Raw genomic sequence first — 22,785 nt, forward strand, 5'->3', positions numbered from 1 at the left:
GGTTTCTCTGTTCCATGCTGAAACTGTACTCATGCACCGTTTTAGCCGATCTGCCTTATCTTAGGTTAGGGAGTGTCCTCCCTTTCCCTAGTGGCCGCTCTGGTACAGAAACCCCTCCTTGGAAGACTTCTCTCTTCTCCCTTCCCCACCTATCTCTTGTATAGCTTAGCCTATGCTTAGGTTAGTCTATACCCATCTGTCCCCTGTCCTACAACTCCTCCCTAGGGTGGAGTAGTAGGGCTACCCGAGCTTCCATGTGCAGTCCGCTCTGGTACATATACCCTCATAGTGTCCTATGGGGTTAGTTTCTAGATTTGTTCTGCATATGGGAGTCTCCCCCCCTTTTGGGTGTCCCCTAGCCCTCCCTTGGGCTACCGAGCTCCCGGTCCTCAGTGACCCCTGCTCCTGGATGTTAGAGCCTGCCTCTATCATGGGTACACCCTCTCAGGGGAGGGGGGGATGTCCGGAGTCCATGACGGAACTTCCTGCATCCCTTCCCTCCCCCCTGTCTCTCTCACTATCCGGGTGCTGGTCTCTTGCCGCCTCTACTGTCGGCAATACCTGCCTCCTACCTTGGTGACTCTCCCTACCCTTGCCGCCAGCCCCCTGTGTGCCGGGGGACTGCCGACTGCCGCCGGCTCCTACCGGTGGCTCTCCTTCCTCCTAGCTTGTCGTCCGCTCGCCGGTCGGCCGCCGGAGTGCCGGCATCTACTGCCGGCAATCCGGTTCCGCTTTAACCATCCTTATCCCAGTCACCAAACCGGCATCCTCCGACTGCCGGAGCCGCCGCTCCCCTGCCGGCGTGCCGCCGTTGTACCGGCGGCCGCCACCCTGGTATATGATTGACTTTAAACATTGTCTGTCCTAATGCCAGAAACTCTGCTGGAGCGAACTCCGGCATGCCGGCGGCTTGCCGGAAACCCCCGGAGGCGTCAAGAATACTTGCACCCCCTTCTTCTAGCTATCATATGACACTGATAGCCCTATACCGCAAACAGATAGGCTGTTTCCACTATTAAGATCAATACCTTGGTACTGTTCTGTTAGTGATCATGCTGTCTCTTTGCATTCTTCTAAATTCCAGCATGCTGCGTGCATCTTAGCACGGCTGGTTGCCGGAAGCAGTTACCTTAAAAGGAGGCCTTCTAGCCCCTAGCTTGGGACCGAATGATCTCGGTCCCAATCTTACCCTTGGGTTTTTTCCACGGAATTCCATTGCCCTATGGAACTCTAAGGAACTCTATCCGGTGCCTTCGGTCGCTCGGATTATCCAAGGACCAAGCTTACGGTAACCAGCCGGGCGAGATGCATGGAGTATGTTCTCCTTTACTATTTCAATCTCTATGCATCACACCCTTCATTAAGTTAAAATTAATATTTAATATTAACTTAGTTTAAGAGCCATTCTTATGACTCCCCCATACTCATTTTCTCTTTCTTCCACAGGAGGAGCAGATGAAGTGTGATTTCGCCTTCTGCGCTGTGAAACGCCCGCAGTTTTACGGGCATACGGCTTGCAGGACTCACGCCCCTTGTGCCGACAAGAAAGGGGATCTGAAGTTTTGGAATCCACTGAACTGTACGGTCTGTCAGGCTCACCTAGTTGAAGCCTTCCATAACCCTCCCTCAGAGGAGGTCAGAGACATTTCTCGTGAAAAGCTACGCAAGTGGGTGCGTGGCTTCCAGAAAAATGCCACCGGACCTTACCTGGCCACCGAAGAATTGAGGTCACTTTTGTTCCCTAAGGCCTCCCCTGATTCAGTGATACCCAAAGACGTGATCCCCACTGTCCAAATTACAGTGGAACCTGATGTTGTCATGGCTCAGTCCATGCACGAGTGCCGCTTGGATTCCGAAGATGACGAACAGATATCGGATGTCTCGGAAGACACGGAGAAAACGCTTATGGCTCAAGGAGCCGAAGATGAAGAAGACAAGGTGGAATACGCCGAGTCGGAGCAAGAGGTTGCTCCTCCTTCCATCCCCGCTCCTACTCCTACACCGTCGGAAATGTCTATTCCGTCTACCTCCTCGACCCCGGATCCTTCTTCTTCTACTCAAGAAATGATCCGACTGATTAGAGCCGTCATGGACGACAGGTTGAAGGAGAACCAGGAGTTCATCAGGTCCATGATGGGATCCAGAGAACCGAAGAGGATTTCGGTTAAGGATCTCCCCGCTTGCTCACATGCCAACCCGTGGAGGTATGCTGAGCATATGGTTATCGCGACCGGCAGGATCTTCGTCAGTGATAAGATCGGCACGGTCCCTTTGGAAGACGTGGAGTTCTTCCCAAACTTTGAGGCCTACCCGGACTGTTACGTCCGTCTTCGTTCCGAACCTGCCTCGAAGGAAGAGACCGAACCTAAGGAAGAGATAGTGTTCGATCTCGCAAAGGCCCAGGCTATGCTAGCCGCCGCATTCAAGAGTAGAGGCTTTACCTGCTCTAAGCTTCCGGCCCTGAGCAAGAAGCACCCTACTTATGTCGCACCTGAAAGTGCGGTTCTTCCATTCTTGGAAAAGGCCTTAACAGCGTGCCTTAAAGCTGCGGATGAAGGGAAAGCCTGCCCTGCATTGGAGGAGTGCAGACCCTTCTCCATAGTTACTCCCCCTGACACTCGACACTGGAAAGATGTCCAGCATACTTTCGTCGTGGGAAGGCTAGATCCTGACGTCGCCGGACGTCAGTTTAATGAAGACCTCCCTAAGCTCAACGATCACCTCCTTCGTCGGGAACAAGATACGAAGGAGAGGCTCGCAGCATTCCTATCTCATCAAGTCCAACTCAAAGTTATGGCCTGTGACACCAGAGTACCAGACCACTACATGGTACTCTCCAAATCCCACTTGATGACCGTGATGAAGGACTTGTACCACTTCATAAAGGCTCGGAGAGCCTGTCGTGAATTCGTGTTTGCAGGTGCCACCGTGAAACACGAACCCCGGAGGCTGATTTCCTCCAACATCTGGGGAAAACACCTCTTTCCTTCTGACCTTGTGAAGGAAATCACCGACAGAGCCGCCACGGAGAATAGGAACCTTCTCCACAAGTGGGGCATGTCCAGGAAAAGGAAACCCTCTCAGGACGACGGACCTCAACCTAAGAGGAAATCCCAAAAACAGAAACCCCAGCAACGTCAACAAAGACGTCAGTTTCCGGGACCCGCTACCTCCCAAGTGGTTGCCCAACCACAACAGACCTTTCAATTGGTCCCCCAACCGGTGTTGTCACAGTCACCGGTCTTCACCCCTGCTTTCGAGCAACAGTCAACTACCTTTCGTGCCAAAGGTAGAGGCTCATACAAAGGTGCAAGCAAAGACGCCTCTCGCCGTCCCTCCAGAGGCAGAGGAGGAAAGGGAGCTAGCGGCCGAGGCAGCAAGCCCTCGGGACACCAGAAGCAATGAAGTGCTTCCGGTGGGAGGAAGACTCCGCCAATTCCAGGATCGTTGGACCTTCGATCCCTGGGCACACAGCATCGTCAAGAAGGGTCTAGGCTGGAGTTGGACTCAACCACCCACAATCTTCCAGCAATTCTTCCAACAATCAACCCCCCTTCTGGAAGAATATGTCCTAGATCTCTTGAACAAGAAGGTGATAAGGAAGGTAAAGTCCACCAGGTTCCAAGGGAGACTGTTTTGTGTCCCCAAGAAAGACTCAGACAAACTCAGAGTCATTCTGGACTTATCCCCCCTCAACAAGTTCATAGCGAACGACAAGTTCAAGATGCTGACGCTTCAACAGATAAGGACCCTTCTGCCTCGAGGTTCCTACACGGTCTCCATAGACCTGGCGGATGCCTACTGGCACGTTCCAATGAACCATCACGCTTCCTCCTACCTAGGATTTCGACTCCAAAGGAAAAGCTACGCCTTCCGGGCCATGCCCTTCGGCCTCAACGTGGCCCCTTGGATCTTCACAAAACTGGCGGATGCCATAGTACAACAACTCCGCCTACGAAACGTCCAGGTGATGGCCTACCTCGACGACTGGCTAGTCTGGGCTCCATCGCCCGAAGATTGTGCAAAATCTTGCAACGAAGTCACCCAGTACCTAGAACACCTGGGATTCAAGATCAACGAGAAAAAATCTCGCCTCTCTCCAGCTCAGAAGTTCCAGTGGTTGGGAATCCACTGGAACCTTCAGTCACACCGCCTTTCCATCCCCCAGAAGAAAAGGAAGGAAATAGCAGGGTCTGTCAAGCGACTGCTGAAATCCAAACGCATTTCAAGACGCCAGCAGGAACAAGTTCTAGGCTCTCTACAGTTCGCCTCAGTGACAAACCCAGTGCTTCGCGCACAGCTAAAGGATGCCGCGGGAGTCTGGAGACGTTCGGCATCCATCGCTCGAAGAGACCTCAAGAGACGGCTTCCAAACAGACTGCGACTTCTCCTAAAGCCGTGGTCAGAAGAAAAGGCCCTGAAAAGGTCCATTCCTCTCCAACACCCTCCTCCATCACTCAACATCCACACGGATGGTTCGCTGGAGGGTTGGGGAGGTCACTCCCACCAAAAACAGGCTCAAGGCACCTGGTCTCCCCTGTTCAAGACGTTCCACATAAACATCTTGGAGGCCATGGCGGTCCTTCTAACCCTGAAGAAGTTATCCCCGCCGCCCTCGATCCACATCCGTCTAACCCTAGACAACTCGGTGGTAGTTCGTTGTCTCAATCGCCAAGGCTCAAGATCGCCCCAGATAAATCAGGTGCTTCTCCCAATCTTCCGTCTGGCAGAGAAGAAGAAGTGGCACCTGTCTGCAGTTCACCTACAAGGATTCCGCAACGTGACAGCGGATGCTCTATCTCGGACAAACCCGATAGAGTCGGAATGGTCTCTAGACGCAAGATCGTTCTCCTTCATCTCTCACCAAGTCCCAGAACTTCAGATAGATCTCTTTGCAACGAGCGACAACAATCAACTTCCTCGGTATGTGGCCCCGTACGAGGACCCCAAAGCAGAAGCAGTGGATGCCATGTCACTGGACTGGAACAGATGGTCCAAGATCTACCTGTTCCCCCCCACCAACCTTCTGTTGAAAGTCCTCTCCAAACTGAGAACCTTCAAAGGGACAGCGGCCCTAGTGGCTCCCAAGTGGCCTCGGAGCAACTGGTACCCCCTGGTCCTGGAGCTGCAGCCCAAGCTGATCCCTCTCCCGGGCCCAGTTCTCTCTCAACAAGTACAGAAGTCGACTGTCTTCGCTTCATCATCGAAAATCAAGGACCTTCATCTCATGATTTTCTCTCCCTAGCCGCAAAGAAGAGGTTTGGGATCTCGAAGAAAAGTCTGGACTTCCTAGAGGAATACAAGACCGAATCCACAAGACGGCAATATGAATCATCCTGGAGGAAATGGGTCTCCTTTGTCAAGACAAAAAATCCTAAAGAAATCACGATTGATTTCTGCATGTCCTTCTTTATTCACCTTCATGGACAGGGATTAGCAGCCAATACGATATCAACCTGCAAATCTGCCTTGACTAGACAAATTCTATATGCTTTCCAAATTGATCTGTCCAGCGACATCTTCAACAAACTACCGAAAGCATGTGCTCGCCTACGCCCAGCACCTCCACCGAAACCGATCTCCTGGTCACTAGACAAGGTACTCCATTTCGCCTCCAACTTGGACAATGATTCATGCCCTCTCAAGGATCTGACTCAGAAAGTTATATTTCTCTTTGCTCTCGCTTCAGGAGCTCGAGTCAGCGAAATAGTGGCATTATCAAGAGAAGAAGGACACATCCTGTTTACCGATACAGGAGAAGTTACCCTCTCCCCTGATCCGACGTTTCTCGCCAAAAATGAATTACCCACCAAAAGATGGGGCCCTTGGAGAATATGCCCCCTGAAGGAGGATGCCTCTCTATGTCCAGTAGAGAGCCTCAAGGTCTATCTTCGCAGAACTTCAAACTTTGGTGGAGGCCAACTCTTCAAAGGAGAAACATCGGGCAGCGACCTGTCACTGAAACAATTAAGAGCGAAAATCACCTACTTCATTCGCAGAGCGGATCCGAACAGTACACCTGCTGGTCATGATCCTAGAAAAGTGGCATCATCTCTGAATTTCTTTCAGAGCATGGACTTTGAAAGCCTTAAAAACTTCACGGGCTGGAAGTCCTCGCGAGTTTTCTTTAAACATTATGCGAAACAAGTGCACGAAGTCAAACATTTTGTGGTAGCCGCAGGTAGTGTTATGAAACCTGCACCTAACTCTGCGTAGAACAGTGAGTTACTTGGGACTCTAACTCTTCGGGTGCCTATGTTGACCCTCGAGCGATTCATAGTGATGTCGAAAAACACTTAGTGCTTTTATAACTGTTCTTATCCCAGGTGAAATGTCATAGTTGTCACACAAGTGCCGCATGCCCTGAGCATGATGTGTTTTTTAATCAAAGACTTGAGTTCCTCGAGAACGAGTACCTACTAATAAACTTGAAATTCCTTTTCAGATTCAAGAGCAAGTCTTTATTACTATGTACATTATAATTACTGTAAATGAACTTTACTTATTGCTGTAAATTATTTAATTTCTGCATTTGTGAAATAAAATTTCTATTTTATTACCTGTGCGTCTCAATCAGCTCCTACTTACTATGAAATACATACCTGTCATAGTTTTATTATCCCCCCTTTTCCTTATGGTTATGAAGAAATTAAGATGCTAACTCTTAATTTATATTCACTCTGATTATGTAAGGTTCCAACACGAATACTTACTTCTGATACCCGGGAGATGAACCATCACTCTCAATACACAGTGCCCAACCACCACTGGTCTAAGTTTCAGAATGTTCCTATACAAATACCAAACATTCGGCTTCATCTCCAAGTTCTTCAAGTTCTTCTATCAGGATGAATAGCCCTTCAATACCACTTTGACGTCGGCATAGCCCATGGGAACTTCACTGCCAAGGGGGGCAGGATGCTTCTTCCCTATGGTTCTTTATCAAAGATTACTATGCTGTTTTGTCAATGCCTTGGCACTTACTATTAGGGGAAAATCTACCACGATACATTGATTCTCTGGTACTCTTCCATCAGGACGCCATGGCTTGAGCCCAAAAAACGGATTTTGAGCGAAGCGAAAAATCTATTTTTGGGTGAGATAGCCATGGCGTCCTGATGGACCCTCCCTGCTACTTCGTCCAGTTTTAGATCCCACCCTGTTCTACTGTATCATGGTGATGGGCAGCAACTGGCTTCAGGATGAAGACGGGCGTGACGTCATTTGAGCAATGGCGCCCGTTTGTTTACGTCTCGAGTATCAGTAGTAGCCACGAGTGAGATTGGCTGTGGAGCGGCTCCCAGCTATTCTCAACCCTTACACACCGAAGCATTAACTCTGTTCGGGGTGAAGATAGCTATGTGGCGCGTTCAGACATGCGTCCCCTGTTGATATACGATGTCTTAAAGGGAAACCTTTGAGATACTCGCTCCAGAAGTTAGAATTCTGTGATAACCTGTGGTTAAATTCTCTGGGAATATCTTAGTAGTCTTATACCCAAGGAAGCTACCAAAAAGGAACCTTCCATCAGGACGCCATGGCTATCTCACCCAAAAATAGATTTTTCGCTTCGCTCAAAATCCGTTAATTATGTTAAAAGCGATAATGATTAAATTTTCCTTACTTCCTCCAAACTCGCACCATCTCTGTCACGTCGAACGTTATAGCGATAACCTAATTGTTCGACGACTTTAAAACCCGGCCTAGTACTTTCTTCTTCTTTTGCTTTTTTTCTGACGGTTCCATAATTGAGGTGGGTACAAGTTGACTTATAACTGAAGTTAGGAAAAGTATTTTGGATATGGAAAGGACAATTATCTTTCGTAACAGTTTAGAATTATCGTAAATTATCATTCTGTCATTAGCGGCACTTTGTTACTGTTGATTACACGCCAAAAATAAAAAATAAAAATTTTTTAAATTCCTGCTTTGCTACGTATGTAGGAAATTATATAGATACGGTAAATATTTGTAATAACATATTTACTAAAAAACTTTTAATATCATTGTTTATCACTTTGATCATGAGTGTTTAATGCCTTCGTTTGTTTATTATGATCGAAGATAGAGCGTACAGTAAACGAACGGAAGGTTTCCGTTTCAGGTGACGTTATAAATAAAAACATTATATAAATGGCATTCACTTCATTTATTTGGAAGTTTTAAGAAAAATTAAGTAGAACATTGGTAATAGCAAAATCAACATATAATCAATACTTGGTAAGATTGCTGTCGATGCAAAAACTAACCTATACGCAGATGTGTTAATGCATCTGTTTCTTCGTTATGATCAGAGATAAACGTAAACAAAACATTGGTTGTCGTTTTTATTGAGCTTTTTGGTGTGTTTAGAAAACGGATGATATAAAATCAACTATATTTTGATAATTCTGGATTCTCGATGATACAACAAAAGCTAGTCTATAAAGTGATGGTTTTGCTATTCACCAGTTGTCTTATACAATAGATGTGACAAACATTAAAATTTGTCTGTATTCTGGGTCGTGTTAAAACGGGAAATATACGGTGTTTACACCCATCCTGGTTGTAATTTTAACCTATTTTCAAGTTATTATAATTTTAAAGTATATTAAATGTTTGATTTGTTTACAAGAACGATTTGATATTATAATAGAATATAGTATAGTACATAGAAAGTATTGGAAATGGGTGGTAAACACATTTGAATAGGCAAGTTGCTGGTTGCCATGGCCTCAATGGAATTGTTTCTGTTCGTTGTGTGTTTCGAAATATGAGATTTTCCATTTATACGAGGTCATTGATCGACCAAATTCTCGCAAAATTAGGGACCCAACTGTATTATCAAAAGAACAAGGTTTTCCCCTACATATCGTGTGGATCAACAGACCCTTTAGGGAGTCGAGTACGACACCCTTCACTAACACACTTACGAATAGCAGGGGAGGGGTCGGCCATTTGGAATGGTTAAGAGAAAGACCGACAACCAAAAAACAAAGGAAATATTAATAAATATAACCACAAACAAAAGGATTTAAAGATTAAATGAGAGAGAAAATGATTAACGATAGTTCAAACTCAAAGAAAACGTTGTACATCACCAAACAACTTCCCAACAGAGTAAGACAGCGAGAGCGAACTTCAATATGACAGCCGGCTAGGCGGGCAGAAGAAGAACTGAAGTGGCTGGGTGTAGTTCCACCTGTGGTACCGCTAGGGCGCGGTTGTACACCTGCCATATCTACGATAAAGCGAGATTTTGAATTTCTGCCACGGCGTCAGGAGACTTCAGCTCTTATATAACCAGCGGGTAAGTTTTATATCTAAATCATACTAGTAATAGATAAATTCCACTTTGTTCTCACGAAAACAACCTTGACGCTTCTATAGTCAGTACTGTATTGACATATTCCCTGCAGGAGGCAGGAAGCATTAGTTCCAAGCTTAGTGGATATGACAAATAACAGTAGTGTCATATATTCATGTGGTCTGGGTGACCATATAAGAATCTGAATCAAGGTAAAGGCACTTATACAAACCCACAGATATAGTACTTTTAAGTAATTCTCTGGTAAACTTCCATCAGGACGACATGACTGAACCAAATCTATTTTTGGGTAATATGACCATGTCGTCCTGATGGACCCGCCCTCCTTTCTAAAAAAAGGAGTATAAAACTATGTAACAAAAGGTTCCCCCCCCCCCCCGAAACTACTCTATCTGCGGCTATCCATGCTTAATTGCAACAAGGAATAGTTCGCCGTAGTAGTAAGGGAAGGGGGATCCACCGGGTAACCTTGATGACGGCTCCCTTCAATTTCGCCACTCTTCCCCCTCAGAGTGAAAACTCTATTTGGGGTGAAGATTGCCAAGTGTCGTATCAAGAAATACGTCCCCTGATATTATGCAATATCCTTAAGAGTTATTTTAAGGATACTCGCGTCAGGAGTCAGATTTCTGGAGACCTGTGGTCAATTCTCTGGGAGTATCACTGTAGCCAAATATCCCTTAGAAAGCTGCCTAAAGGAACCTTCCATCAGGACGACATGGCCATATCACCGAAAAATAGATTTTTCGCTTTGCTCAAAATCCATTATTTTTCCATGACCCCTTGGGCTTATAGCCTAAGCATTCTACTTTTCCAACAAGGGTTGTACCTTAGCTAATAATAATAGTAATTATAATACAGTTTCCCTATTCATATATAAACATATATTCCTTTACTATTATTTACTTTATCCAAGACAATCACTCTTAGACATCCTCCTCCTCTTTCATCACTCTGGCCACTGAAGAAACTGCCACTTCCCAATCACACACTTGTCACGAGGGGCAAAACTGTGAGTCATGAGCCCTGCAAAATGATATTTTAATTATAAAATAAATTTTTGAATATACTTACCCGGTGAATATATAATAGCTGCAACTCTGTTGCTCGACAGACAAAAAACAGTAAAAACTCGCCAGCAATCGCTATACAGGTTGCGGGTGTGCCCACCAGCGGCAACTGTCGGCCAGATACCACTCTCGATGTAAACAAAGACTCAATTTCTTCTCATCCCACTGCGTCTCTATTGGGGAGGAAGGGAGGGTCGTTTAATTTATATATTCACCGGGTAAGTATATTCAAAAATTTATTTTATAATTAAAATATCATTTTTAAATATTTAACTTAGCCGGTGAATATATAATAGCTGATTCACACACAAGGAGGTGGGTAGAGACCAGTTAAATATGTTTACATCGTATAAGCTAAGAGTTTTTATTTCATTTTGGAAGTTATCAATATAACAAAAACAAAATAAATAGGTACCTGGTAAGGAAGTCGACTTAGACGATTACTCTGCCTTGTAAGTACGTCTTCCTTACGGAGCCTCGCGATCCTCTTAGGATGCTGACAGACCCCCAGGAGCTGAAGTATCAAGGGCTGCAACCCATACAACAGGACCTCATCAAACCCCTAATCTGGGCGCTCTCAAGAAATTACTTTGACCACCCGCCAAATCAACCAGGATGCGAAAGGCTTCTTAGCCTTCCGGACAACCCATAAAAACAACATTAAAAACATTTCAAGAGACAGATTAAAAGGATATGGAATTAGGGAATTGTAGTGGTTGAGCCCTCACCCACTACTGCACTCGCTGCTACGAATGGTCCCAGTGTGTAGCAGTTCTTGTAAAGAGACTGGACATCTTTGGAGTAAAATGACGCGAACACTGACTTGCTTCTCCAATAGGTTAAGTCCATTATACTTTGCAGAGATCTATTTTGCTTAAAGGCCACGGAAGTTGCTACAGCTCTAACCTCGTGCGTCTTAACCTTAAGCAAAGATCGGTCTTCCTCACTCAGATGTGAATGAGCTTCTCGTATTAACAATCTGATAAAGTATGACAAAGCATTCTTTGACATAGGCAAGGATGGTTTCTTAACTGAACACCATAAAGCTTCAGATTGGACTCGTAAAGGTTTAGTACGATCTAAGTAGAACTTAAGAGCTCTAACAGGGCATAAGACTCTTTCTAGTTCATTGCCTACGATCTCCGATAAGCTGGGAATATCGAAAGATTTAGGCCAAGGACGAGAAGGTAGCTCATTTTTGGCTAGAAAACCAAGTTGCAGAGAACAAGTAGCTTTTTCCGACGAAAATCCGATGTTCTTGCTGAAGGCATGAATCTCACTGGCTCTTTTAGCCGAGGCTAAGCATACAAGGAAAAGTGTCTTAAGAGTGAGATCTTTCAGGGAGGCTGACTGTAAAGGCTCAAACCTGTCTGACATGAGGAATCTTAGGACCACGTCTAAATTCCACCCAGGAGTAGCCAAACGACGCTCCTTAGTGGTCTCGAAAGACTTAAGGAGGTCTTGCAGATCTTTATTGTAGGAAAGATCTAAGCCTCTATGCCGGAAGACCGATGCCAACATGCTTCTGTAGCCCTTGATAGTGGGAGCTGAAAGGGATCGTCCTTTTCTCAGGTATAAGAGAAAATCAGCTATTTGGGCTACAGAGGTACTGGTCGAGGATACAGAAACTGACTTGCACCAGTCTCGGAAGACTTCCCACTTCGATTGGTAGACTCTACTGGTAGACGCTCTCCTTGCTCTAGCAATCGCACTGGCTGCCTCCTTCGAAAAGCCTCTAACTCTCGAGAGTCTTTCGATAGTCTGAAGGCAGTCAGACGAAGAGCGTGGAGGCTTTGGTGTACCTTCTTTACGTGTGGCTGACGTAGAAGGTCTACTCTTAGAGGAAGACTTCTGGGAACGTCTACTAACCATCGAAGTACCTCGGTGAACCATTCTCTCGCGGGCCAGAGGGGAGCAACTAACGTCAACCTTGTCCCTTCGTGAGAGGCGAACTTCTGCAGTACCTTGTTGACAATCTTGAATGGTGGGAATGCGTAAAGATCCAGATGTGACCAATCTAGGAGGAAGGCATCTATATGTATTGCTGCTGGGTCCGGGACTGGAGAGCAATAGATTGGAAGCCTCTTGGTCAGCGAGGTTGCAAAGAGATCTATGGTGGGTTGACCCCAAGTGCCCCAAAGTCTCTTGCACACATCCTTGTGGAGGGTCCATTAGGTTGGAATTACTTGACCTTTCCGACTGAGACAATCTGCTAGGACGTTCAAGTCGCCCTGGATGAACCTCGTTACTAGGGAGATGCCTCGACCTTTTGACCAGATGAGCAGGTCCCTTGCGATCTCGTACAACGTCAGTGAGTGGGTACCTCCCTGTTTGGAGATGTACGCCAAGGCCGTGGTGTTGTCCGAGTTTACTTCCACCACTTTGCCTCGAAGGAGATACTCGAAGCTTTTCAAGGCCAGATGAACTGCCAACAGCTCCTTGCAGTTGATATGCATGCTCCTCTGACTCGAGTTCCACAGACCTGAGCATTCCCAACCGTCCAGCGTCGCGCCCCAGCCCAAGTCCGATGCGTCCGAGAAGAGAACGTGGTTGGGTATCTGAACTGCCAGGGGAAGACCCTCTCTTAGGTTGATATTGTCCTTCCACCAAGTCAGACAAGACTTTATCTTTCCGGAAATCGGGATCGAGACCGCCTCTAGCGTCTTGTCCTTTTTCCAGTGAAAAGCCAGATGGAATTGAAGAGGACGGAGGTGTAGTCTTCCTAGTGATACAAATTGCTCCAGGGATGACAGCGTCCCTACCAGACTCATCCACAGCCTGACTGAGCAGCGTTCTTTCTTCGGCATCTTCTGGATGGAGAGCAGGGCTTGATCTATTCTGGGGGCCGACGGAAAAGCCCGAAAAGCTTGACTGTGAATCTCCATCCCTAAATACAGAATAGTTTGGGATGGGACCAGCTGCGACTTTTCCAAATTGATTAGGAGTCCCAATTCCTTGGTCAGATCTAGAGTCCACTTGAGATCCTTCAGACAGCGACGACTGGAAGAGGCTCTGAGAAGCCAGTCGTCCAAATAAAGGGAGGCTCGGATGTCCGATAAGTGGAGGAATTTCGCCACATTCCTCATCAGCCTCGTAAATACGAGAGGAGCTGTGCTTAGGCCAAAGCACAGGGCCCGAAACTGGTAAACCACATCTTCGAAGACGAATCTCAGAAAAGGTTGGGAGTCTGAGTGAATGGGGATGTGGAAGTAGGCGTCCCTTAGGTCTAGTGAGACCATCCAGTCTTCCTTTCTGACCGCTGCTAAGACTGACTTTGTGGTCTCCATGGAAAACTTCGTCTTTGTGACAAAGACATTCAGAGCACTGACGTCTAGCACCGGTCTCCAACCTCCTGTCTTCTTTGATACTAGGAAGAGACGGTTGTAAAACCCCGGTGATTGAAGGTCCGAGACTTTGACCACCGCTCCCTTCTCTAGCAAAAGAGACACTTCCAGTTTCAGGGCTTGTCTCTTTTCTTCCTCTCTGTACCTGGGAGATAGATCGATGGGGGACGTCGCTAGAGAGGGTTTGCGTACAAAAGGGATTTTGTACCCCTCTCTGAGTAACCTCACAGATTGTTGATCTGCGCCTCTCCTCTCCCAGGCTTGCCAGAAGTTCTTGAGTCTGGCTACTACTGGTGTCTGAAGATGCGGGCAGTCAGACTCTGCCCTTGGAGGACTTGGATCCTTTCCTCTTCCCTCGCTTCCCTTCGGCACGAGCACCTCCCCTGCTGGAGGCTCTGCCACGAAAGGGCGGAATAAAACGAGACGCTGGAGTGTCTATCCTCGGTCTAGCAGACAATGTAGGCAAAGGGGGAGCTTTGCGAGCCGAGGACGCAACTAGATCGTGGGTGTCCTTCTGAACTAAAGACAAGGCAATTTCCTTAACCAAGACTTCAGGAAACAGGCACTTGGAAAGGGGAGCAAAGAGTAGCTCAGATCTTTGGCATGGCGTCACTCCAGCAGACAGGAAAGAACATAGAGACTCTCGCTTCTTCAGGACTCCGGACGTGAATGAGGCGGCAAGCTCGTTGGACCCATCACGGACGGCCTTGTCCATGCAGGACATAATGAGCAAGGAAACATCCTTATCTGCAGAAGAGATTTTCCTACTCAGGGCTCCTAAACACCAGTCTAGGAAGTTAAAGACTTCGAAAGCCCTAAATATACCTTTAAGAAGGTGGTCCAGGTCCGATGGTGACCAACCAATCTTCGAGCGTCTCATGGCAAGGCGGCGGGGAGAGTCTACAAGACTTGAGAAGTCGCCCTGGGCAGAGGCAGGAACTCCCAAGCCGAGAACTTCTCCCGTGGCATACCAGACGCTCGATCTAGACGAGAGTTTAGATGGGGGAAAGGCAAAGGCTGTCTTTCCTAAACTCTTCTTGGTCTCTAACCAATCTCCCAACAGCCGCAAAGCTCTCTTGGATGAGCGAGAGAGAACGAGTTTAGTAAAAGCAGGTACGGTAGCAGGCACGCCTAATACAAACTCCGACGGCGGCGAACGAAGAGCCACAGAAACAAAGTGGTCAGGGAACAACTCCTTAAATACAGCCATGACTTTTCCAAAGTCCAAGGATGGTTGAGTTGCCTTAGGCTCATCAAGTTCTGAAGGTTGATCCTCTTGTGGTTCAGCAACGTCCTCATCTGATAGTTCCTCATCCGATAACTGATGAGGAAACGGCAAAGGAGTGGGCAACGTTTGACTCGCCGAGTCCGGTCGCACTGGTGCATGCGTGACGGAGCCGGACGCAGCGTCATGGAACTGCTGCACAGTCTGGAAACTGTCAACAACCATGGTTGCGCGAGGACGCACAGCGTCCACCCGAGACTGTTTAGACCGTCTGGGTTCTGCAGTCAACACCATACCGGGTTGCGGAGGTTGACGCACCGCGTCAAAACAAGTCACCTCTGATGGTTGATGAACGTCCTGAACGTCAACAACCACCTCCGTGCGTCGCCTAACGTCAACGTGCGGCTGGCAACCCACACTGGGTCGCATCGGTGGAGGTACTACCCCAACTGGTTGACGCGAGAAAGCTACCTCAACGTCAACAGGACGCACAACAGACCGCTTGGATGGTTGTTGGCCAGAAGGTTCAGCAGCAACCTTCTCCGCATTGAAGTCCTCCATCAAGGACGCAAGCTTGGACTGCATGTCCTGCAGCAATACCCATTTAGGGTCTACGGAAGCAGGTGCGGCAACAGACGGGGTGAGCGACTGAGGCGGCACAGCTTTGCCTCTCTTAGGCGGCGAGCAGTCATCAGATGACGGCAACGAGTCCGAACTGTCCCAGTGGCTACAACCGGGACGTTGGACTTGTCCTGAAAGGACCGACTTACGCTTCAAAGGTCGGGAGACCTTGGTCCAAGGTTTCTTACGAGAAACACCTTCGGACGACGAGGTAAAAATGGGCTCTCTCGTCTTACGTTGGTAGGGGCGATCTTGGGGAGATACGCCTGATACCATAGAGGGAACGTCTGTTCGCTGATCAAGGCCTCTCGAACCCATGAGTTGTACGACATTGCTTCTTCCCTGGGCTTGGGAGCTTGCAAGAGGTCCCGGACTAGGAGGACGACAGGCACGAACAGACGAACCCTCAAGCGCAACACTGTTCACAACACTTTGAGAAACACTAGGCACTTTTAACACTTTCCGCCGCGGCACTTTGGCACTTTAGTTCCTTTACGTCCGCCATGAGTTGATTGCGGTCACTTGCAAGGGCCTCAACTCTCTCCCCCAAGGCATGGATAGCACGCATCATGTCTTGCATCGACGGTTCCTGAGTGCTAGGAGGGGGGTTAGGAACAACCACTACAGGGGAAGGATTAGGTTCAGGGGCATGTGGAGAGGAAAAATCTACCGACCTAGAAGAACTTCTCCTTACCGTATCTCTCTCTAGTCTGCGTGTATATTTCTCAAATTCAAGAAAATCGAATTCCGAAAGGCCCACGCATTCCTCACACCGATCTTCCAATTGACAGGTTTTACCCCGACAATTGGAACAAACAGTGTGAGGGTCGAGAGAAGCCTTTGGAAGACGCCTATGACAGTCCCTAGCATTACATTTTCTGAACTTGGGAACTTGTGAAAGGTCAGCCATTTTGAATTAGTCAAGGGAAAATTCCAAAAAACCATCTAAGTCATCAACAATTAATCCGATCCAAAAAAGAGTTCAAGGATTTATTTGAAGAAAAACACCTGTACTGCGAAAGCTCAAACCAAATTAAAGTACTTCACCAAATATGATGTGAAAAAACTCCAGGTTCAACAGCGAGTAAAGTACGTCTTGTCGACACGTCGACAGAGAAGAAATTGAGTCTTTGTTTACATCGAGAGTGGTATCTGGCCGACAGTTGGTGCTGGTGGGCACACCCGCAACCTGTATAGCGATCGCTGGCGAGTTTTTACTGTTTTTTGTCTGTCGAGCAACAGAGTTGCAGCTATTATATATTCACCGGCTAAGTTAAATATTTAAAAACTTGAGTTGATGGACATTCAGGTCCAGTTCACTCAAATACCTTCTAAAATTCTGGCCACAACAAAGCTGCATGTCCAAGCATGGGGCTGCCATCATCAACATGGAGCACAATCAACACAACTACTCTAAAAATAGAAATAAAAAACACTAACAGTCAAACACAAGATGCAGGGAAGTACCACAGTACAGCACCGCGGCCAAAGTTAAAGTGAAGGTTGCTCCACCTGTTAGAAAGGCAGGGCCTACCCACCACCCAACAAACAACTAAGCTTGCCTCGTATTATGAGTAGGAACAAATTTGAAGTTTTCTTTTTCTTGAATAAGATTTCAAAACTCTACAAAAGTAATGCACATGAATTGTACTTACAGAAGGGAATTACACCAGTAGCTTGGCCCATATGTACATGTCTTCGAACCCAATAGAGCACATTCTCCGGGTAGTACACATGCTGTTGGTAAATTAAAGAGGTAATTTAAAAATCAATACCAAAACGTATAACTTTTTCTTAAAATTCAATTTATTGAATCAGGCCATATTTCTATTACATTGGTTTACATTCATCTTCCAATATTCTGAAGTGATCCAAATAAATATTTGCATTGTAATGTAGGCTACTCAGCCAGAGGAACAAAGTTTAAATTGTTTTTTTTTTTTTCTTAACTATATTTTAATAAGGTATTGTTATACTTATAAAATATTCTCAGTGTATTTAAAAAGTAAGGGTGGCTGCATCACTGTAAAGCATAAAAGATATGTAATGAATTTGCTTACATAAAAAAAAAATAATTGAAGTTACTTATGTTGTACAGGAAAAATTAAGTTCTTTTCCCTTACCTGATGTTACTCTCTACCAGATGAACAAAGTATCAAATATCTCTTATACATCCATTTTGTAAGATGACATAATTGCCTTTTCTATTTTTTTTTCTACTTAGTTGAAAATGGGTGGCTGAACTACTTAAAAATTATCTAAGTGATCACATAGACATTTTATTACTACAAATTTTTATTAGATCCTTTTGAATTAACTTTTAAACCTCACAGACCTGAGTTTACTCATATAGTTTGTCAAAAGACCACAATTTATTGAATATTTTGTCAAGGACCTCAGTTTACTTTTGAGTTTTGTCAAAAAGCCTGTTTATTAAATATATTGTCAAGGACATCAGTTTACTTACATATTCTGTCAAAGACCTTGGTTGATTGATTGATTGATTGAAAGTTTTCTGGCATCCTGACATCTAAGGTCATTGACGCCGATACCATTTACTGTATATGAAAATTAAAAGCAAATTCAATTAAAACCATAAAAATTAAGAAGTCATTACAATAGTTAAATAGTTTTCAGAAGACCTGCTTCTGAAATAAATCTAAAAATTCCGCTCGCATAGTAAGACACATCATGTCCAAGAATCTTGGCAAGGATAAACCTGCCATCCTCACCTCGAGCCTCAAACAGATATCTATTTCTTAAGTTAGTAAAATTAGGGCATTCGGTCAACAAATGCCTCACTGTTAAAGGTACTAAGCAGTCCTCGCAATACGGTTGGTGTTGTCCCTTCAGCAGAAACTCGTGTGTCAACCGTGTGTGACCAATACGGAGACGACAAAGAGTCGTCTCCCATTTTCGGGGAATCATGTTATACCTCCAAGGTGATATGATATTTGTTACTTCCCTCATTTTATTGCCATCTTGACTATCCCAGTGCTGTTGCCATTTATCACATACCAATTTCTTGATGTAGGGTAGGAAATCGTTACATGGAATGGGATACCTCCTTGGTAGCAACTCGGATGCCGCATTCTTCGCCAGTAAATCTGCCTTCTCATTCCCAGACACACCTACATGTGCTGGAACCCAACAAAATCGAACAGTTATACCTTTCCGTCCAATAATAAAAAGCCATTCTAAAATCTTTAAAACTAGAGGGTTACTAGAATTAAAAACTTCTAAAGCTTGAAGAACACTCCTTGCATCACTAAAAATTGTAAAATTACCCTCCTTTTCCAAAGCTATTTTCTCAATAGCGGTTAATATGCCATACAGTTCGGCAGTAAATATGGAAGCTGTTAGAGGAAGTGCACCTCTACAATTAAAATCATTACTATGTACTCCAAATCCAACGCCAGCATCAGATTTGGAGCCATCAGTATATATAAAAGTCGATCCCCTATGTTCTTCGACATGTTCCATAAAAAGAGACCTGGATTCTAAGTCAGTCAAATTCTTCTTAACTCCAATAAAGTATCTACAAAAAGATATGTCAGGTAATTTCCATGGAGGCGTTGATGATACCTTGAATGGAAGCACCTTATTTCTAATCATATCCAGATTGTTTAATAATTGGTTAACCCGAAACCCAAAAGGTTGAGGAGATTTTGGGTGCAACTCAAAGTAGGTTGAGTTCCTTACAAGGCTTGCAGTTTGAAAGGCTGAAGAATTGGGGAGTCTTTGCAATCTAAACCAATACCGAATAATAGAGGACATTCGGTAAAGGTCCAGAGGCAACTCCCCAGCATCAACAAGGAGACTTGTGATAGGGGATGTTCTAAAGGCTCCTGTGGACAATCTAATGCTAGCATAATGTATTGAATCTAGTATTTTTAACCGGCTTGGGGTTGCTGAGGAGTATATTTCGCATCCATAACTAATTTTGGAAAATATCAAGGCCTTGTATAATTTTAAAATTGTATTGCGGTCTGCCCCCCATGATGTATGGGACAAGACTTTTAAAAGATTCATAGCTTCAACACATTTAGCTTTTAATGTTTTTAAGTGAGAAACCCATGTAAGCCTACAATCAAATATCAACCCTAAAAATTTGGCTTCACTTGCACATGGGATCCGTTGACCTTTGATGTATATATCCGGGTCTGGATGTACTCCCCGTATACGACAGAAATGGACAATTGTAGTTTTACTTGTTGAGAACTTAAATCCATTCATATCGGCCCAATGGATAATTTTATCAATAGAGAGTTGGATTTTTCTCTCAACCATTGCCATTCTGGCTCCAGCAAATGATATGGAGAGATCATCCACAAATAATGTTGCAAGAACATCCCGGGGAATGACTGAGGATATCCCATTAATTGCTAGTGCAAAAAGGGTTACACTCAGCACACTTCCCTGAGGAACTCCTTCTTCCTGGCACTTACTCTCTGATAGAGCTTCCCCAACTCTCACTTGGAAAACTCTATGTGAAAGAAATGACTGGATGAATAGTGGTAGCTCACCTCTCAATCCGCACTCATGGATTCTTTTAAGTATACCGTATCTCCATGTGGTATCATATGCCTTTTCAAGATCAAAAAAAACTGTAACATGGTGCTGTTTGGAAGCAAAGGCTTCACAAATGGAGGACTCAAGTTGTATCAGCACATCAGTCGTTGAGTGCATTTTCCTGAATCCACATTGAATGGGTGATAAAATATTCTTCTTTTCAAGGTACCAAATCAGTCTTGCATTGACCATCTTCTCCATGATTTTACATAAACAAGATGTCAATGCAATAGGTCGGTAGTTTGCTGCTAAAAACTTGTCCTTACCGGGTTTTAAAAAGGCTAAAATAATGGCTAGTTCCCAAACACTTGGATAACTATGATCATGCCATATTCTATTAAAAATGCTTAAAATAAATAACTTTGTATTATAAGGTACATGTTTAATCATTGCATATGGAATTCCATCGGGTCCAGGGGCTGTATCGTTACAAGTAGCAAGAGCAGAATCAAATTCTCTTTCAGTAAAAGGAGAATTGTATGACTCTTGCTTTCTTGTTGCGAAGTTTAAAACTTTCTTTTCTTCATTGCTCCTATACTGGTGACCAGGAGCTGCTTGACACTTGCACGATACATTTGAGAAATGGTCAGCCAGGGCATTGCTAACTTCGGTTGCTCCAGTCATATACTGGCCATTTATCTTTAACACTGGTGGTGGGTTTGGGGTGAATTTTCCTGCTATCTTTTTTACTTTCCTCCACACAGATGATGTTGGTGTTCTACTGTTAATGGAGGAAACAAAGGACATCCAAGACTGGCGCCTAGCTTCTTTCATGGCACGGCGGAACTGTGCTCTACATTTCTTGTATATGACTAAATTCTCCTCATTACGGTGCATGCGCAATCGTGTTAAAGACTTTCTTGTGGCTCTGTGCAGGGCAGTTAGTTCTGACGACCACCAGGGGACTGGTCGTCGTCTGAATATCCCAGTTGTTTTGGGAATGGAATTCACTCCTGCTGTGTGAAGAGTTCCATTAAGTAAGTCTATGGCATCATCAACACTTTCAAACTGTTCTGCATTTCCTTCAATTTCACTTAACTCCCGAAATCTATTCCAGTCCGCCTTATCAAGATTCCATCGAGGTGATCTTTGTAAAGGTGGACCATTGTTGGTGTTTATAATGATTGGTGCATGATCACTAGTATGCCAATCATCTAATGTTCTCCAATTAAAATCGAGAAGACAGTTAGAGCTTGCAACTGATAGGTCAATGCAGGACAAGGTACCTGTCTGTACATGAAAATGTGTGGGCTCTCCTGTATTGAGGAGTCCGACATCTTCATTCTCCAAAATTGACGATATAATATTACCCCTTGCATTTGCTAAAACATCACCCCATAAAGGATGTCTACTATTAAGGTCTCCTAGTAAGAGAAAGGGTTGTGGGAGTTGTTTAATCACCTCTACTATATTATCATATGAGATGTTATCATTTGGAGGCAAGTAAAGAGAACAGATTGTGTATTTTCTTCCTATATCAATCTGTACAGCCACTGCCTGCAGAGGGGTACAGATAGACAAAGATATTTGGGGAACATCTCGACGAATGTATATAAGACTTCCCCCATGGCTCCCTGCTCGTTGATCATATGGTGTCCTATAGCTAACATACTCTCGAGGACAAGGAGTATTAGCATCGAGCTTGCTTTCTTGTAGACATACTGTTATAGGGGAGTGCTCACGTATGAGGAGCTTAAGTTGTTCATATTTCGCCCTTAAACCCTGGCAATTCCATTGCAGAATGGAGGAAAAAACTATGTTTTATTTTTTGGAAGACACCTTAGATGAAGTCTTCCCAATGGCACTATTTGATCTAACAATGTTTCCCGGAGGTAACTCTAGAGAGGATCTTGATATAGTGGGTTTTGTGTTTCTCTTTTTCTTTGTGTCCTTTTGATCTAATTGTTGAGGAGGATGGTGGACCTCAACTTGAATTTCTGATTGGTTCAATTTACCTTCTAGTTGTTCAGAAACATCAGCAGACAAGATATCATATTTATTGGAAGTCGTGACTTTGATGTTTCTTATGGTAGGAGGAGAGAGGGAGGGAGGTCTCTCTCTTTTTCGATTAAAAGGTTGTGATCTGTCAGGTTTTTGCACCTTCCCCACTACGGGTTCACCAGGTAAATTGGTTTCGAGTGCAACCTCCATCAGATCAGGCAAGGAAACGGCCTGTGAGAGGTTTGTACTATTGTTTAAAATCGGAGTAGTTGGCTTTTGAATAATTTTCAGATCTTTAAGTGTCCGTTTTGATTTTTCCACAATTTCTGGATATAGATTTTCGATGGGGCTTTCAACCTCTTTAACTACTTTCATTTGTTTCTTTATCTTAGAAGTAGAGATATAATTTTCGTCCGTGTGGTTTGACAAGTTTTTCTTCAGAACCATTGAAAAAGGTTGCCCTGGTCTTATTTGCTTTTCAAGAGCTCTTTTACGAGCCTCTTTAAAAGTAACCCTTTCCATGGTCCTAATGGCCTGGATTTCTTCATCAAAAATAAACTTTACACAGCTTTTAGATGTAGCTGGGTGTGCTTCCCCACAATGTATGCAATTAGGGTTTTCTATGCATACTCCATGACTACTTTTTCCACAGTTGGCACAAACAGCTGGCTTATTGTTTAGTTTTTCTTTACATTTCTGGCTTAA

The 22,785-nt window shown here is 44.9% G+C and overlaps 1 protein-coding gene across 1 annotated transcript in view; it reads right to left on the bottom strand.

Annotated features, from left to right (window-relative positions):
• Nucleotides 1-22,785, bottom strand: part of Sap-r (Saposin-related) — a 1,093,325-nt gene that overhangs the window by 918,058 nt on the left and 152,482 nt on the right. Inside the window, exon 2 of the mRNA XM_068351162.1 lies at nucleotides 17,223-17,304. Coding sequence (XP_068207263.1) covers nucleotides 17,223-17,304 — 82 coding nt within the window. The remainder of the gene's footprint in view (nucleotides 1-17,222; nucleotides 17,305-22,785) is intronic.

Source organism: Palaemon carinicauda, chromosome 27 (genome assembly GCF_036898095.1).
Source record: "Palaemon carinicauda isolate YSFRI2023 chromosome 27, ASM3689809v2, whole genome shotgun sequence".
Taxonomy (NCBI): Eukaryota; Metazoa; Arthropoda; class Malacostraca; order Decapoda; family Palaemonidae; genus Palaemon; species Palaemon carinicauda.